This window comes from Oryx dammah, unplaced genomic scaffold, assembly GCF_014754425.2.
Source record: "Oryx dammah isolate SB20612 unplaced genomic scaffold, SCBI_Odam_1.1 HiC_scaffold_26, whole genome shotgun sequence".
NCBI lineage: Eukaryota > Metazoa > Chordata > Mammalia > Artiodactyla > Bovidae > Oryx > Oryx dammah.
This window is the reverse complement of record NW_024070210.1, coordinates 87,411,555-87,424,729: the sequence shown is the minus strand read 5'-3', so window position 1 is coordinate 87,424,729 and position 13,175 is coordinate 87,411,555. Positions and strand designations below refer to the sequence as shown.

Sequence of the window (13,175 nt, the reverse complement as noted above, 5' to 3'; positions counted from 1 at the left end):
AAAATGTTTATTTTCATATCAACTAATGTCTGAAAATATATGCCTTTTAGCTAATCTTTGTGATGAAAAAGAATTGTCTCGTTTTTCCATTTGGCACGGCACTTTTTCTTCTTTGGAGAAAAGAATCAGTCGTTTTGATAATGGGCCTTTGGCCTTGTGAAAGTGCTGCTGATGGTCTGCTGAATTACAGTTAACAGCTGGCGGCTTTGCCCAGTACGAGCTCTTTAAGTCCACTGCCTTGGATGATATAGTTGCTACCTCACAAACCACGATCACTTTGGATATTTCCTGGAGTCCTGTGGATGAGATCCTTCAGACCCCTCCACTCTCTTCAACTGCAACTCTGGTAGGAGCCAGCCCTTCTTTCTGTTGAGTTTACTCAGTGTAGGTTTACTTTGAAGTTGCTAGTTCCTGGACAGCTCTGAAAGGTTCAGCCTGAAGTCTCACCAGCACAGCCAGTGAAGGTTTTGCCAGGTGGTCTGATCCATCAGTTATCTACAGTGCTGTAATTATGTAACTTAAGACTTTTCAGTGGAGACCCAAATGGAATCATCACAGTGACTTATAATCCCTGCTGTTCTTAAAAGAATGCAGATATTGAGAACACATCAACAATCCCTTTTACCCTATATTTACATTTCTAGGCTCTGTCTTAAGAAATTAATCAGAATTGGTAACAAAAATACATGGGCAAAGATATTTAGTGCAGTCATGCAGCTGTTGTTTTGAAAATATTAAAAACAAAACCTGAATGATCGGTAGAAAAATAAATAGATTTCCTGATGAAATATTATATACATATTTAAAAATTATGATTTAAAATATCTTTAATAATGAAAGAAAATGCTTATTATTAAGCAAAAAAAAAAAGCTCCAAAAGTACAAAATTTATGTACAGTAGGATCTCAACTATGGTTTTAAAAAATATGTACACAAAGTCCTGGGTAGAGTTAAGAGTGGTTTTTCCCAGGGTGGTGGGCTGGTAAATAATTATACAATTATATTCTTCACACTTTTCTTTTCCTGCAGTAGGTACTGACATACAACGGCATTTACTATTTTCTTTCAAACCTCCTCACCCCCCTTCACCCTTTTTTGTTTGTTTGTTTTATTGAGGGGAGGGAGAGTGTTATTTTTGGTGGGTGGTAATGCTAAGTTTGTCATTTAAATTTTTTTTTAATTAAATCTATTTTTAATTGGAAGATAATTGCTTTACAATATTGTATTGGTTTCTGCCATATGTCAACATGAATCAGCCACAGGGATATATATGTCCCCCAGCTCCTAAACCTCCCTCTCACCTCCTACCCTGTCATCGAGTCTTGAAGTGTGTTTATATTTTACTTCTTGTCCTTTTGGAAATTTAGTGACACAAAGCAGGAGAGTGTGTGTTCTGTGTAGCTACAGTTGTATTGAGAGGGGTTGTGGTGGCCTGAATTGAGGTTTCTGTATTGAGATGGGCAGAGTCTATATTTCTGGGGAAGGTATACCAAATGGAAGTGTTGACCTACTTTTTCAATTCACTAGTGTTTTATGAAATATTTTTAAATGTGTGGGTAGTTTGAAATGCAAGTAACTGTGACCCTGATGGAGAAAAGATGGGATTACCAGTGAAAACTGACTCTGGGAATTTTTTAGAATATCAAGGTGGAATCGGGAGAGCCCAGAGGTCCTCTGAGTCAGCTTCACAGAGAACTGAAATTTCTCCTTGTGAGTATCCTTCTGGAATTTGTTACCTGCATTAGATCTCATATTTCCATAATAATCTTTGCTAGTGTCATTGTTATTTAATTTTGTGTTCTTCAAAATTTGTTCCAAATGTTACATGCTTGGCAGTTGAGGCAGTTGTCCTTGCAGTTAAAGGGAACATAGACTGCCCTGATGGCTCAGAGGGTAAAGCATCTGCCTACAATGCGGGAGACCTGGGTTCAATCTCTGGGTTGGGAAGATCTCCTGGAGAAGGAAATGGCACCCCACTCCAGTATTCTTGCCTGGAAAATCCCATAGATGGGGGAGCCTAGTAGGCTACAGTCCATGGGGTCGCAAAGAGTCTGACATGACTGAGCGACTTCACTTTCACTTTCACTTTAGTAGTTAATAACAATTCTTTCGCCTTTTCTACTGAAGTATTTGGATTTTATTCATATGGATTCCCTACTTTCCAGGTGACTCAGCTGCCAGTTTATTCCAAATGCATATATAATCTGCTTGTTAATAACTGGAATTTGATCCTGAAGATCAATGAGCACGTGTTTAAAAAATTTTGTGTTTCAGTAATTTTAGCTTCTCTCTACAAATTCAATCCCAAAGGGGCGGACAAGGGGGGCTCATTTTAATGCAGAAGAAATTCCGTATGTCTTAAGTTGGCACACAAAGACAGTTATATCCAGTCACTGACTACTTAGTTACTTTTTTCTTTTCTTTTTTTAAGAGCTTTATTGATACAAATTATATCCCATAAAATACATTTGTTTTAAGTAATTCAGTAGTTTTTAGTGTACTGACAGAGTTTGTACAGCCATGACCATATTTAATTTTAGGATATTTTCATCACCCTAAAAAGAAATCCCATACCCATTAGCAGAAACCTGCCAGCCACTAATTTACCTTCTATAGTACTTCTTTCCCTTTTATTACTGAGTAACACCAGTGTATAGGTATAGTACGTTTTTGTTTATCCATTTGTCAGTTAATGGGTATTTCAGTTGTTCTTACTTTTTGGCTATTCATGAATAATGCTGCCATGAATAGTATATAAGTTTGTTTTTTAACTTTACAATACTGTATCGGTTTTGTCATAAAATAGTATATAAGTTTTTATGTGAAATATAAACTCTTAGGTGGAGTTGCTGGGTCATATGGTAGCTCTTTAACTACCTTTTAACTTTTACCTTTTTGTGTTTAACTTTTTGAGGAACTGCCAAACTGAGTGGCTGCATCATTTTACATTCCCATAGCAGTGTATGAGGGTTCCAGTTTCTCCATATCCTTGCCTCCATATGCTTGATACTATCTTTTTTATTGATATTACAGCCATCCTAGTGGGGATGAAGTGATACCTCATTATGGTGTTGTTTCTTGGTGTTTTTTGGCTGCTTTGTGAGGCATTTGGGAGCTTAGTTCTCTGACCAGGGGTCAAACCCACACCCTTTGCAGTGGAAGTGCAGTCTTAACCACTGGACCGCCAGGGAAGTCCCACATTATAGTTGTGATTTGCGTTTCTCTGATGGCTAATGACATCGCACCTGTTTCGTTCGTGTTCTGATTGGCCCCCACTTATCTCTTGAGCTTGATCTCACATCCTCCTCTGCTGCATTGAGCTCCCTGCTGAAGATAGCTCCAGCCCCATCACGCCATCGCTTTCTGGTGTGTGTGTGTGTGTGTGTGTCTTGATCTGCCTAGTGTGCCCTTTTCCCACCTCTTTGCTGGGTTATCTGTGACATCTTCACCTGAGACAATTTACCAAAGAATAGGTTGTGCTGCGGTAGAACTTTATACTCACTCCTCAAACAGTAATTTCTTTACTCCTCTGACTCCCCTACTAGACTTGAGTGCCAGGTACCTCCTGGTGCCTTCAACTTCTACCACAGTACCAGGCATTTTTCATACTTTTACCTCCTCTCATGATTTCCCTGTTTGTGAAAAACTTGATACCTTTTCTACCTTTCTCATCTTTCTTCTTCCTTGAGAGCTCCTCTTTCAGGACCCTTCCCGTGGGCTTCTGTCATACTTCTAACCTCCTATCTCTGCCCTCCTCTCTCCACCCCAGCAGAGGGCTTATCCATTTTGTGATTTGATGAATGCCTTTATAAGGGAACTCCAGACTCCTGTCTGTAAGCTGCTTCCACTTCCCATCTTTCCTACTTTCATCAGTTCAGTTCCCACTCTAATAGGAACATTCTTCCCTCCAATTCAGTTTGTCCAAAATGAAACTTGAATCAAATCTCCAGACTGGATCACTTTAATAAGCCCCTGATTTGTCTGCAATTTCACCATTCCTTCCGTTCACAGGCTAGAAACCTTATCTTTTGGTTCAGTAAGATCTAGTTACTGGCACAGCTAGAAGCTGCCATTCTACTATGTGCCCAGTATGTGGTGCTAGATGGTTCTGTAATGTTGGCTGGGGTGTCAGCAACTGGTAAATGGAAGAGCTGGTTTAAAACTCATTCAAATATATGTCTATCTGACTTGAAAGTCCAAGCTACGTCATTAATGTAATCTCCCTTAGAAATTCACAGACTCTTCGATGTGCACATTGCCATTGTTTCTCCGAGTTCAATCCCCTGTATTTTTATAAATGGGTAGGATTTTTTTTTCTTTTCTTCTATTTCTCATATATTTCTGCCCATCTATCTGTCTCTTTCTCTGGAGTATACTTTTTTTTCCCCCTCTTTGAGGTTTCTTTCACTGTGCCCATCTTAGATAAAGCCCCTATCACTTCCCTTCTGGACCACTCTAATGATCTTTCACTGCTTCTCCACAGGGACACACACTCTTGGCATCTTGGGCGGAATCATGCTTTGTGGTTTAGGACCATTCTACACACTGGAAGATGTGTAGTCTCCTTGCATGCATGCCAGGTTGCTTTAGTCGTGTCTCTTTGTGACCCTACAGAACATAGCCTGCCAGGCTCCTCTGTCCAGAGGATTCTCTGGGCAAGAATGCAGGAGTGGGTTGCCATGCCATCCTCCAGGAGATCTTCCTAACCCAGGAATCAAACAGGAGTCTCCTTTGTCTCCTGTTTTAGCAGGCGGGTTTTTAACCACTAGCGCCATCTGTAGCATCTTTGGCCCCTACCAAACTAAATGCCCACAGTCACTGTTACACCAGAATTTATCTTCACATTTTTCCAAAGACTCCCTGGGGGTGGAGGATGATCTTACTTCTATTGAGAAACATCATACTTCTTTTTTTCCTTAGACTCTATCCTGAGTATTTGTGATGGGGGAATTCTCAGCTGCTTGATCATGTCATTTTCCTGCCAAAAAATCAACAGTGGCTGTTGTCTTCCAAATGAAATTTTAAAATTCTTTAAGATCACTCTTCCTGTTTAATCCCTACTCCTAGTCATGTTATTTCCTGCTGTTGCCTGGGTGTTTACTCCACCCTGGTGGAAACAGCTCACCCTCTTCATGTTAGCCCCTGCTCTTTGCCTGGGATGGTTCCCCCATATGAGTCAAGCCAGTGTTTCTCATCATTCCTCTGGCTATTCCAGCCTATCTTGACCTCGACCTCTTTCCTTACTTCAGTTTAGATACTCTACATATAGGCATACATATTCATGTTATTTTTATGTAAACTTCTGTTCAGTCTCTGTAGCACACATAATTAAAGTTCAGAATACCATCTTTAGCATCAAACTGATGGATGTATGTCCTGGCATTGTCAGTTAGCAACTGTGTGACCTTAAGCAAGTTAATTAACCTCTTTTGGTTTCAATAAAATGTGAGTGACAGTAGTAGTAGTAGTATCTGCCTCATTGGATTTTTGTGAGGATTAAATAATATACTGCATATGAAACATTTAGAATAGTTCCTGACGTCTCATTAAACATTCAAGAAAAATAGGTGTTAGGAATGCCCTGGAGGTCCAGTGGTTAGGACTCCATGCTCACTGCTGAAGGCCTGGGTTTGATTCTTGGTGCAGGAACTAAAATCCCACAAGATGGGTGGTGCAGCCAAGAAAAAAGATACTAATGTTATTACTATTGATAAATACATCTTACTGATAACTTTGTATTTTGCTAACAAGTTTTGGGGGGTTTTTTTGTTTGTTTTTAAATCTCTTACAGGTTTTGGCTGATGGTTTGAGGACTGGTGTAACTGAATGGCCTGAGCCTCTGGAAGCAAAATCTGCTGTTGAACTTGTGCAGGAATTTCTGAATGGTGTTTGTTTTCCTGACTCACACTTGGCTTTTGTTTATTTTTCTTAATTGGGAATTTATGCTTGTTATATTTAAATGTAAATTGTTTTTTTAGGCTTAGTATTTTTGGGGGGGCGGGGGTAGATATACCTAAAGCTGTAGGTCTGTCATGCTGAGAGGGACAGCTTTCATTCTGAATTGCTAATGATAAAAATCTCAGTGATGTTAAGAATTAATAATATGTATTTAGTTTACATTTTATATACTACCATCATATTTGAGATTGCGGAAGAGGAGGGATGGAACAGTGACCTTAGAGCGCCTACCATGTGCTTGACATGTGTGCCAGGAGCTTTCATTGTATCTCAGTCCATCCTCACACCTCTGCCTAGTGGGCATCTATTCAGCCTCCATGGGAGTGTTAAATAATTGCTAAAATACCTGGTTACCATTCTACTCTCCTCATTTGCCATTTGAAAACAGGATTAGAGTGGAAATAATTGGAAAGAAGGAGAATAAAATCCAGAGTTTAATAAGCTTTTGCCACTTTCTAGAGTTAAATAAGCTGAATGAATTTGGTGATTCTACAAAAAAAGACACCGAGGTAAGTGACCGTTATCAGAAAAGTACACTGAAAGAGCTTGTAAAATGGGGTAGTACTGTTGTCTTTCACGTCATACAATCTCAAATGGGTCTGCTACAGCCAAGGTAGCATTTTTTTTTTTTTAATGTTTAAGGTATAATGATTTGACTAACATATATCATGAAATGATGATCACAGTATATTTAATGAACATCTATCATCTCATATAGGTACAAAATTAAATAGAAAAAAGAAAAAATTTTTTGTTAGGAGAACTCCTAGGATTTACTCTCAACAGTTTTCAAATAACATAGAGCAGGCTAATTGTATTTATCTTGGTATACATTATATCCTTTGTTTCATTTTTTTTTGTTTTAGCTAGTTGCCATGGATTTTTAATTGGAAAATTGCTGAGTAGATCCCAAGGTAGCATTTTGAGGGTAGTTATTTGTTGGTCTTTGATGTCAGCACTAGTGATTACTTTCCTTAAAAACTGATCGATATGTTTAAAGAGAACTAGGACGTATTTATTATTAATTGTTTAGCTGAAGAAAAATGGAAATGACTATGTTAATATACTATGAGGTGATATTATTATAGCATGTTAATAGGCTATGAGATAGTACGTTACTGTGCCGTCGGTGGCATTATTAAATTGTGCTAAACCTGTTGTCATTTGACAAGTAGGAAAATGGAGACCGAGGTAATTAAATATTTTTCCAGGGGAGGAGAGTCAAATGCTTGCTTTTAGGCATCAGAGTTTGAAAGCAGTTTTAAGAGTTCTGTTTTTTACTGTCTATTTACTTGTATCTCCTCATTAATGGATGAAGTTGTAGAAGATACATTCATGCCTTTTTTTTATATGTGTTCATGATCCCACCTTTAGTAGCATTTGAAAGTTTACTGGTCTTAAACTATTGCGCTTTTTAAAAAATAAACTGAGTATTTTCTGGCACTCACTTCTTTTCCAGACAGTGAAGCATGACGCTGCTGCAGTTGATGGGTCTGTTGAGTGTCTTCTCACAGTACGGGCTGATCTCGATTTTGCTGAGCAGCTGTGGTGCAAAATGAGCAGTAGTAGGTATCCATCAGCATTGTGCAATAAAATTTTTCCTGTTATTTCTTAGGTTTAATTTTAAGTCTTTTGAAAATAATAATGTGTATTGCTAGCCTTGTATGGACATCCGGTTTCTGTTTTATCAAACTCAATTCTAATAACGCATTGGCATATTTTGCTCAAGAATTGTACTAAGGCCAGGCAATTCATAGAACCTGTTCTTTTCTCCTGCCTGAAGATTTAGATGGGTTCTATGCTATATTTGTATTAACCAAAACATACCTTAGTGAAATTATAATTATTAGGAAAAGGAAAAGATATTCCATAATATTTGACTGAATATATTATTTTATGGCAATGAGTTTAATTTCTTTCTTTAAAAATGCTCCCTTGCGGGGGGGGGGGCTTTAATTTCTCTCCCTTTTCACCATCCATAAAGTTCAGATACTTGTCTTCCTCTTCATTTGTGTATCCTTAAAATGAATGACGTGTTTGATCTGCAGAAATAACTATGAGAATAATGTTAGACTAACTTGCTTTCCGAGGTGTGATTTCTTATCAAGACTTGGTGAAGTGTTTCTCATCGGTCATCCAGAGTCTGCAGCGTGGTGCTCTACAGCCATGGGTAGGTTCAGCAGTGTGTGTGTGCTCCTTTTCAGCAGCAGAGCAGGCTGATGACGGGCACAAGCTCTGGAGCAGACTGCCTGAGTTTGAATTCTCGTTTTGCAACTCTCTACCTGTATAAACTTGGCCAGGTTCCTTAGTTCATGTGAAGCACTTAGGACCTAATTCATAGTTAAGTGCACAGCATTTGTAAGCTACCTCTATTGTCATTACTGTTGCTGTGAACAGTCCTTCTCATATACTACTGATGAGATTGGAACTGTACAGACTGGAACACTATAAAGCAATTATGATAATGTCCTGAGATCCTCAAAGTGAATCCATGCTAAGGCCATATGCAGAAGAGCCAACTAAGCCTGAGAGCTGCAACTGCTGAAGCCCACAAGCCTAGAGCCTGTACTCGGCAGCAAGGGAAGCCACACCGTGGCCCCGCGATGAAGAGCAGCCCCCACTTGCTGCGGCTAGAGAGCCCATGTGCGCCAGTGAAGACTCACCATGGCCAAATGAAGTAAACCTTTTTAAAAAAAGATTGTATTGGGATGCTCATTATGGCCTCATTGACAGTAGCAAAAATTGTAAATGACCTGACTATTAATGGATATCTAAGTAAATCATGAAACAACCACATAATGGAACATGTTAATAGTGGATACAGATGATGTGCAGAAATGCTTACAGTGGTGTGTGGAGAAATGCTTACAATGTTCAGTAAAAAGACTTTACACACTACTGTATGAAAGATAGAAATCTTGGAGAGGAAAACCTGTGAACGAATACACTAAAATATGCCAATCCCTTCTGGTGGTAGGGTTACAAATAAGTTTCTCCAACTGCATTATACATTCCTGTATTTTATGGATTTTCCATAATGAATTTATAGTTTTATAATGAAGAAAAAATCTAAGTTAAAAGCTAGAAACAAAAATATTCCTCATTTAGTAGAATTATTTTAAATAATGCAACTGCCAATTTATAACAAGATAGAAACTTCCTAGGTGTGAACAGAGATACCCTCTAGAGCAGAAGCTTGCAAACCCTCCCTCTATTTGATCATTCTGTGCATTTTAGTCTTGCCCATTGAATTTTTCTCAAGAGTTTCTGTTTGTGGGATACTTATAAGTATATCCTACCATGTGCAACAAGTGCAAAGTGAAAATAGTATTAAAAAAGAAAAATGCAAAGGATTGTGTTGGAAATTTGAGTTAACAGAAGGACAGTAAATGAGAAAATGTCAAATATTTTAGGTATGTTTAAATTTAATTGTTTAGCATTTGGAACACATGTTAGATTTAGTAAGTTCATAGGTCTTTTTATTTTCCAAATGATTGAGTTAGTCTGTTGGCTATTATAGCCAATAAGGAGGTTTTGGGAATGGCATTTTAGAAACTGATAGGTTTGTAACTTAGAGGCTTTCATTCAAATAATTTATAATGTCAGGAGATGAAAAATGTAAGTTCATAATTTTTTAGTTTTTAGTTAATACAGTTTGCTTCTCTTTCACTTACTAGACTTTTTATAGTTTTAATTGTGGCTTTATAAACTTTTCCCAATTTCTAGCTTCATAGTGGGAGTAACAGTTTACTGAGTAAGCTCATTCATCAATCTTACTATGGAACCATGGACACGGTTTCTCTCAGTGGGACTGTTCCAGTTCAGATGCTTTTGGAAATTGGTTTGGATAAACTGAAGAAAGATTATATCTGTTTTTTCATAGGTAAGTCCCTTTCCCAACTCAGAAAATTAAAAACAACATCATAGTTGCCAGCCATAGGTATGCTCAGATTTTATCTTTGTACTTGTCCCTAATTATTTGTAGTCCTGGCTTTGCCTCTGGTTCACTATGTAACAGGCACTTTCGTTTTCTGAGCCTTATTTTTTTTGTTTGATAAATATACTAGATTAAAGATAACTACAGGTTTTGTCTTTATTTCAAATGTTTTGAGAGTCTTTAGGGTTAATGTAGTAAATAAAACCCTTTTTTAAAATGACATGATGTTTTAATACTCATCACCTTGTTTTTATTAGGGGCAAACTGATCATTTTTAGAATAAGTATTAATTTATATTTATGATGTACAAGAAAATTTGGCATTTTGTGAGAAACTGTTTAGCTTGAGCATTTCTTTTATATATGAACTATGAAATGTTTTTCTTAGCTTGTTTGATTTCTAGTAGATAAAACATAAAGGTTATAGGCATCTCTTTGTTTTTTCTTGATAGGTCAGGAGCTTGCATCTTTGAATCATTTGGTGAGTTTTTATTCTCAAGTTGGCTTTTCTTTGATTTGGTCATTCTGCCATACAGTTATTAAGTGCCTATTCTGTGCCAGCTTATGTCCTAGGAAACAGATAAATTAAGACAGGCAGTTAATTACACTGTCTAGTAAAATAAACAAAAGAGTAGCTCATTTAATGTCACCTCTCATTGTCTGTAAACATATGATACTGACATAGGGTTGTATCCTGCTTAACCCAGTGTACTTCCACAATTCTTCGTTTTTCTAAAATGGTTAGAGAATGCCTTTCTATGTTTGATAAGCCCTACAGAGGAATATTTGCTTTATATTCTTTTGACCCATTTCTTTATTTCTTTCTTTATTTTTATTTATTTATTTGGTTGGGCCTGGTCTTAGTTGTGGCACGTGGGATCTAGTTCACTGAGCAGGGATAGAACCCAGGCCCCCTGCATTGGAAGTGTGGAGTCTTAGCCACTGGACCAACAGAGAAGTATCTTGACCCATTTCTTTTACACATAAGATTACTTTCCAAAGAATTTGCTATGCTCTTTAACATATTGATTCACAAAATATTTCTGTGTTTCAGGGTCATGATTATGAGCTTTTGTATTTCCCTAGTATCTTGAATGAGAAACTTAAGGAGATTAAAGAATATCCATAATGACCTTTGACATATGTTGGAAGATTCTTTTAGAAAATAGATCTTCAAATGATATCTGGTCTCATAAAAATACAAGATAGGATAACTCCAGCTTCATCTATTATGCAATGTAACACTCAACTGGATTCTATTGAGGTTAATTTTTGATATTCCAAGTTTAAACATTTTATTAAAGGTGTACATTTTTAGTGGAAACTTTTTAATACATTTTCTTAAGCTTAGGAAAGTAATAGCTTTTTGAAAATAAAAATATAATGCAATAATACCCTTAATCTCATCACTCAAATGTGAGTACCCTTATTTTTATGAATTCCCCTCGAGTCATTTAATATGCCTGTTTTTTCAAATATGGGTTGACTTCAGAGTTTTGACACAATAGTTCTTAGACTTTGAGAATCTTCTAGAAGACTTGTTAAAATGCTGATTTCTAGACCCTTGACTCAGTAGGTCGAGGGCTCTGGAATATGTGTTGTTGTTGTTTTTGGCTGTACCACATGGCTTGTGGCTCATTTCCTTGACCAGGAACTGAACCCTGGCCGTGGCAATGAAAGCCCAGAATCCTAACCACTAGGCCACCAGGGAAGTCCCTGGAATATATTTTTTTAAACAAACCATCTCATCTCCAGATGATTCAGATGCCAGTGGTTTGCAGCAATATTAGTTTTCTATTGCTGCCATAATAAATTACCCCCACACACTTAGTGTCTTAAAGCAACACACACACAAATGCATTACTTTATAGTTCTATAGTTCAGGAGTCTAGTCTGGGTCTCACTAGGCTAAAATCACAGTGTTGGCAGGCTGTGTTCCTGTCTGGAGCCTGCCTGTAGGGGAAGATCATTTCCTGCTCATATGAGTTATTATTGATAGCAGAATTCAATTCCTTGTGATTATAGACCTGAGGCTGTACTGCCTCCCAAGTAATCAGGAACTTCAGGCTTTATCACCTCTGTGTGGGGTCTTGGGGACAGGGAAGAGGTAGACCAGCCTGGGTTGTAGCATGAGCAGAGAGAATCGAAGGGGAAGGACAGTCTGGATCTGTTCTTTGTTTAAAGGAAAAAAAAAAAGACCTAGGTGGTCCACTTCCCAGAGTGGTCAGGGGACCCCTGGGAATGTAGGTGGCAGCTGCAAGGAATGTCATAATTTGTAGCCAGTGGTGAATGGGACTGTTTTGGGTCCTCCCTTCCTGGGACCATGACTGTTTTCCTACTTGTGTTATTTTCACATTTTGGAATATCCTGGGTCAGCATTTTAGCTGGGTCCTCTGCTCTGGTTTCACAAGGCTGAAATCAAGGTATCATTTGGAGACTTGATTAGGGAAAGATCCACTTTCAGATTTCCTCACATTGTTGACAGAATTCGTTGACTTGTGACCCTTTGATGAAGGTTCCCATTTTCTTGCTAGCTGTTGGCCCAGGACCCCCATGAGGTTACTTGGGGGTTCTTCCATGTGGCCGTCTCCACGGTGCCACAGTCTGTTTCTTCAAAGCCAGCAGGAGAGCATCTCTGATGCTTAGAGCTCACTGACGAGGTCACAAGTAATGACCAGGAGATTAGCTCCCTTTTGATTAATTCAAAGTCAGTCAGTAACCTAATCATGGGAGTAACAGCCTACCATATTTACATATCCTGGCCTCATTTGAGGAGAAGGGATTATTAAGATGTATATTCCAGGGGGTGAGAATCTTAGAATTGTAGAATTCCACTTACCATGGATTATTTCCTTAGGATTGATTCTCAGAAATAGGTCTGAGCATTTTATGATGCTTGACATAACCTTGCCAACTTTCTTTTCCAAAAGGTCATACCAATTTACCAGTAATATATTAGTAGAAGCTTACCAATGCACTTACTTTATTTCTTGGTACTTCAGGTTTACTATCTATTTTTAGAAGTGAATATGCCCATCAACCTGGCAAGCTTATTGAAGTTAAGAATTATCTTGTGGGTTTGCCATTCTTTCCATCTGGAGAGTTTGGTGGATGGTACTAGTTACCTAGTTGGACCTCCTCGATGAAGCAATTCTGTGATTTGCCTTTACCAGAGAATATGCATAATGGTTTGCTTAGAACATTCTCAGTGAAGACTTACTTAAGAGTTTAGTTTAAAGAATAGTATTGAGAGGAGGAAAGCTACCTAGTGGCTTCTTCTC

At 38.0% G+C, this 13,175-nt stretch overlaps 1 protein-coding gene across 4 annotated transcripts in view; it reads left to right on the top strand.

Moving 5' to 3' along the window:
- The window catches only part of ZWILCH (zwilch kinetochore protein), a 42,722-nt gene that overhangs the window by 17,964 nt on the left and 11,583 nt on the right, over window positions 1-13,175 (top strand). For all 4 annotated transcript variants that reach the window (XM_040225806.1, XM_040225805.1, XM_040225804.1 and 1 more), the window contains exons 7-14: window positions 191-346; window positions 1,639-1,710; window positions 5,792-5,885; window positions 6,418-6,467; window positions 7,418-7,523; window positions 8,049-8,128; window positions 9,685-9,841; window positions 10,347-10,375. In XM_040225806.1, coding sequence (XP_040081740.1) covers window positions 191-346; window positions 1,639-1,710; window positions 5,792-5,885; window positions 6,418-6,467; window positions 7,418-7,523; window positions 8,049-8,128; window positions 9,685-9,841; window positions 10,347-10,375 — 744 coding nt within the window. The remainder of the gene's footprint in view (window positions 1-190; window positions 347-1,638; window positions 1,711-5,791; window positions 5,886-6,417; window positions 6,468-7,417; window positions 7,524-8,048; window positions 8,129-9,684; window positions 9,842-10,346; window positions 10,376-13,175) is intronic.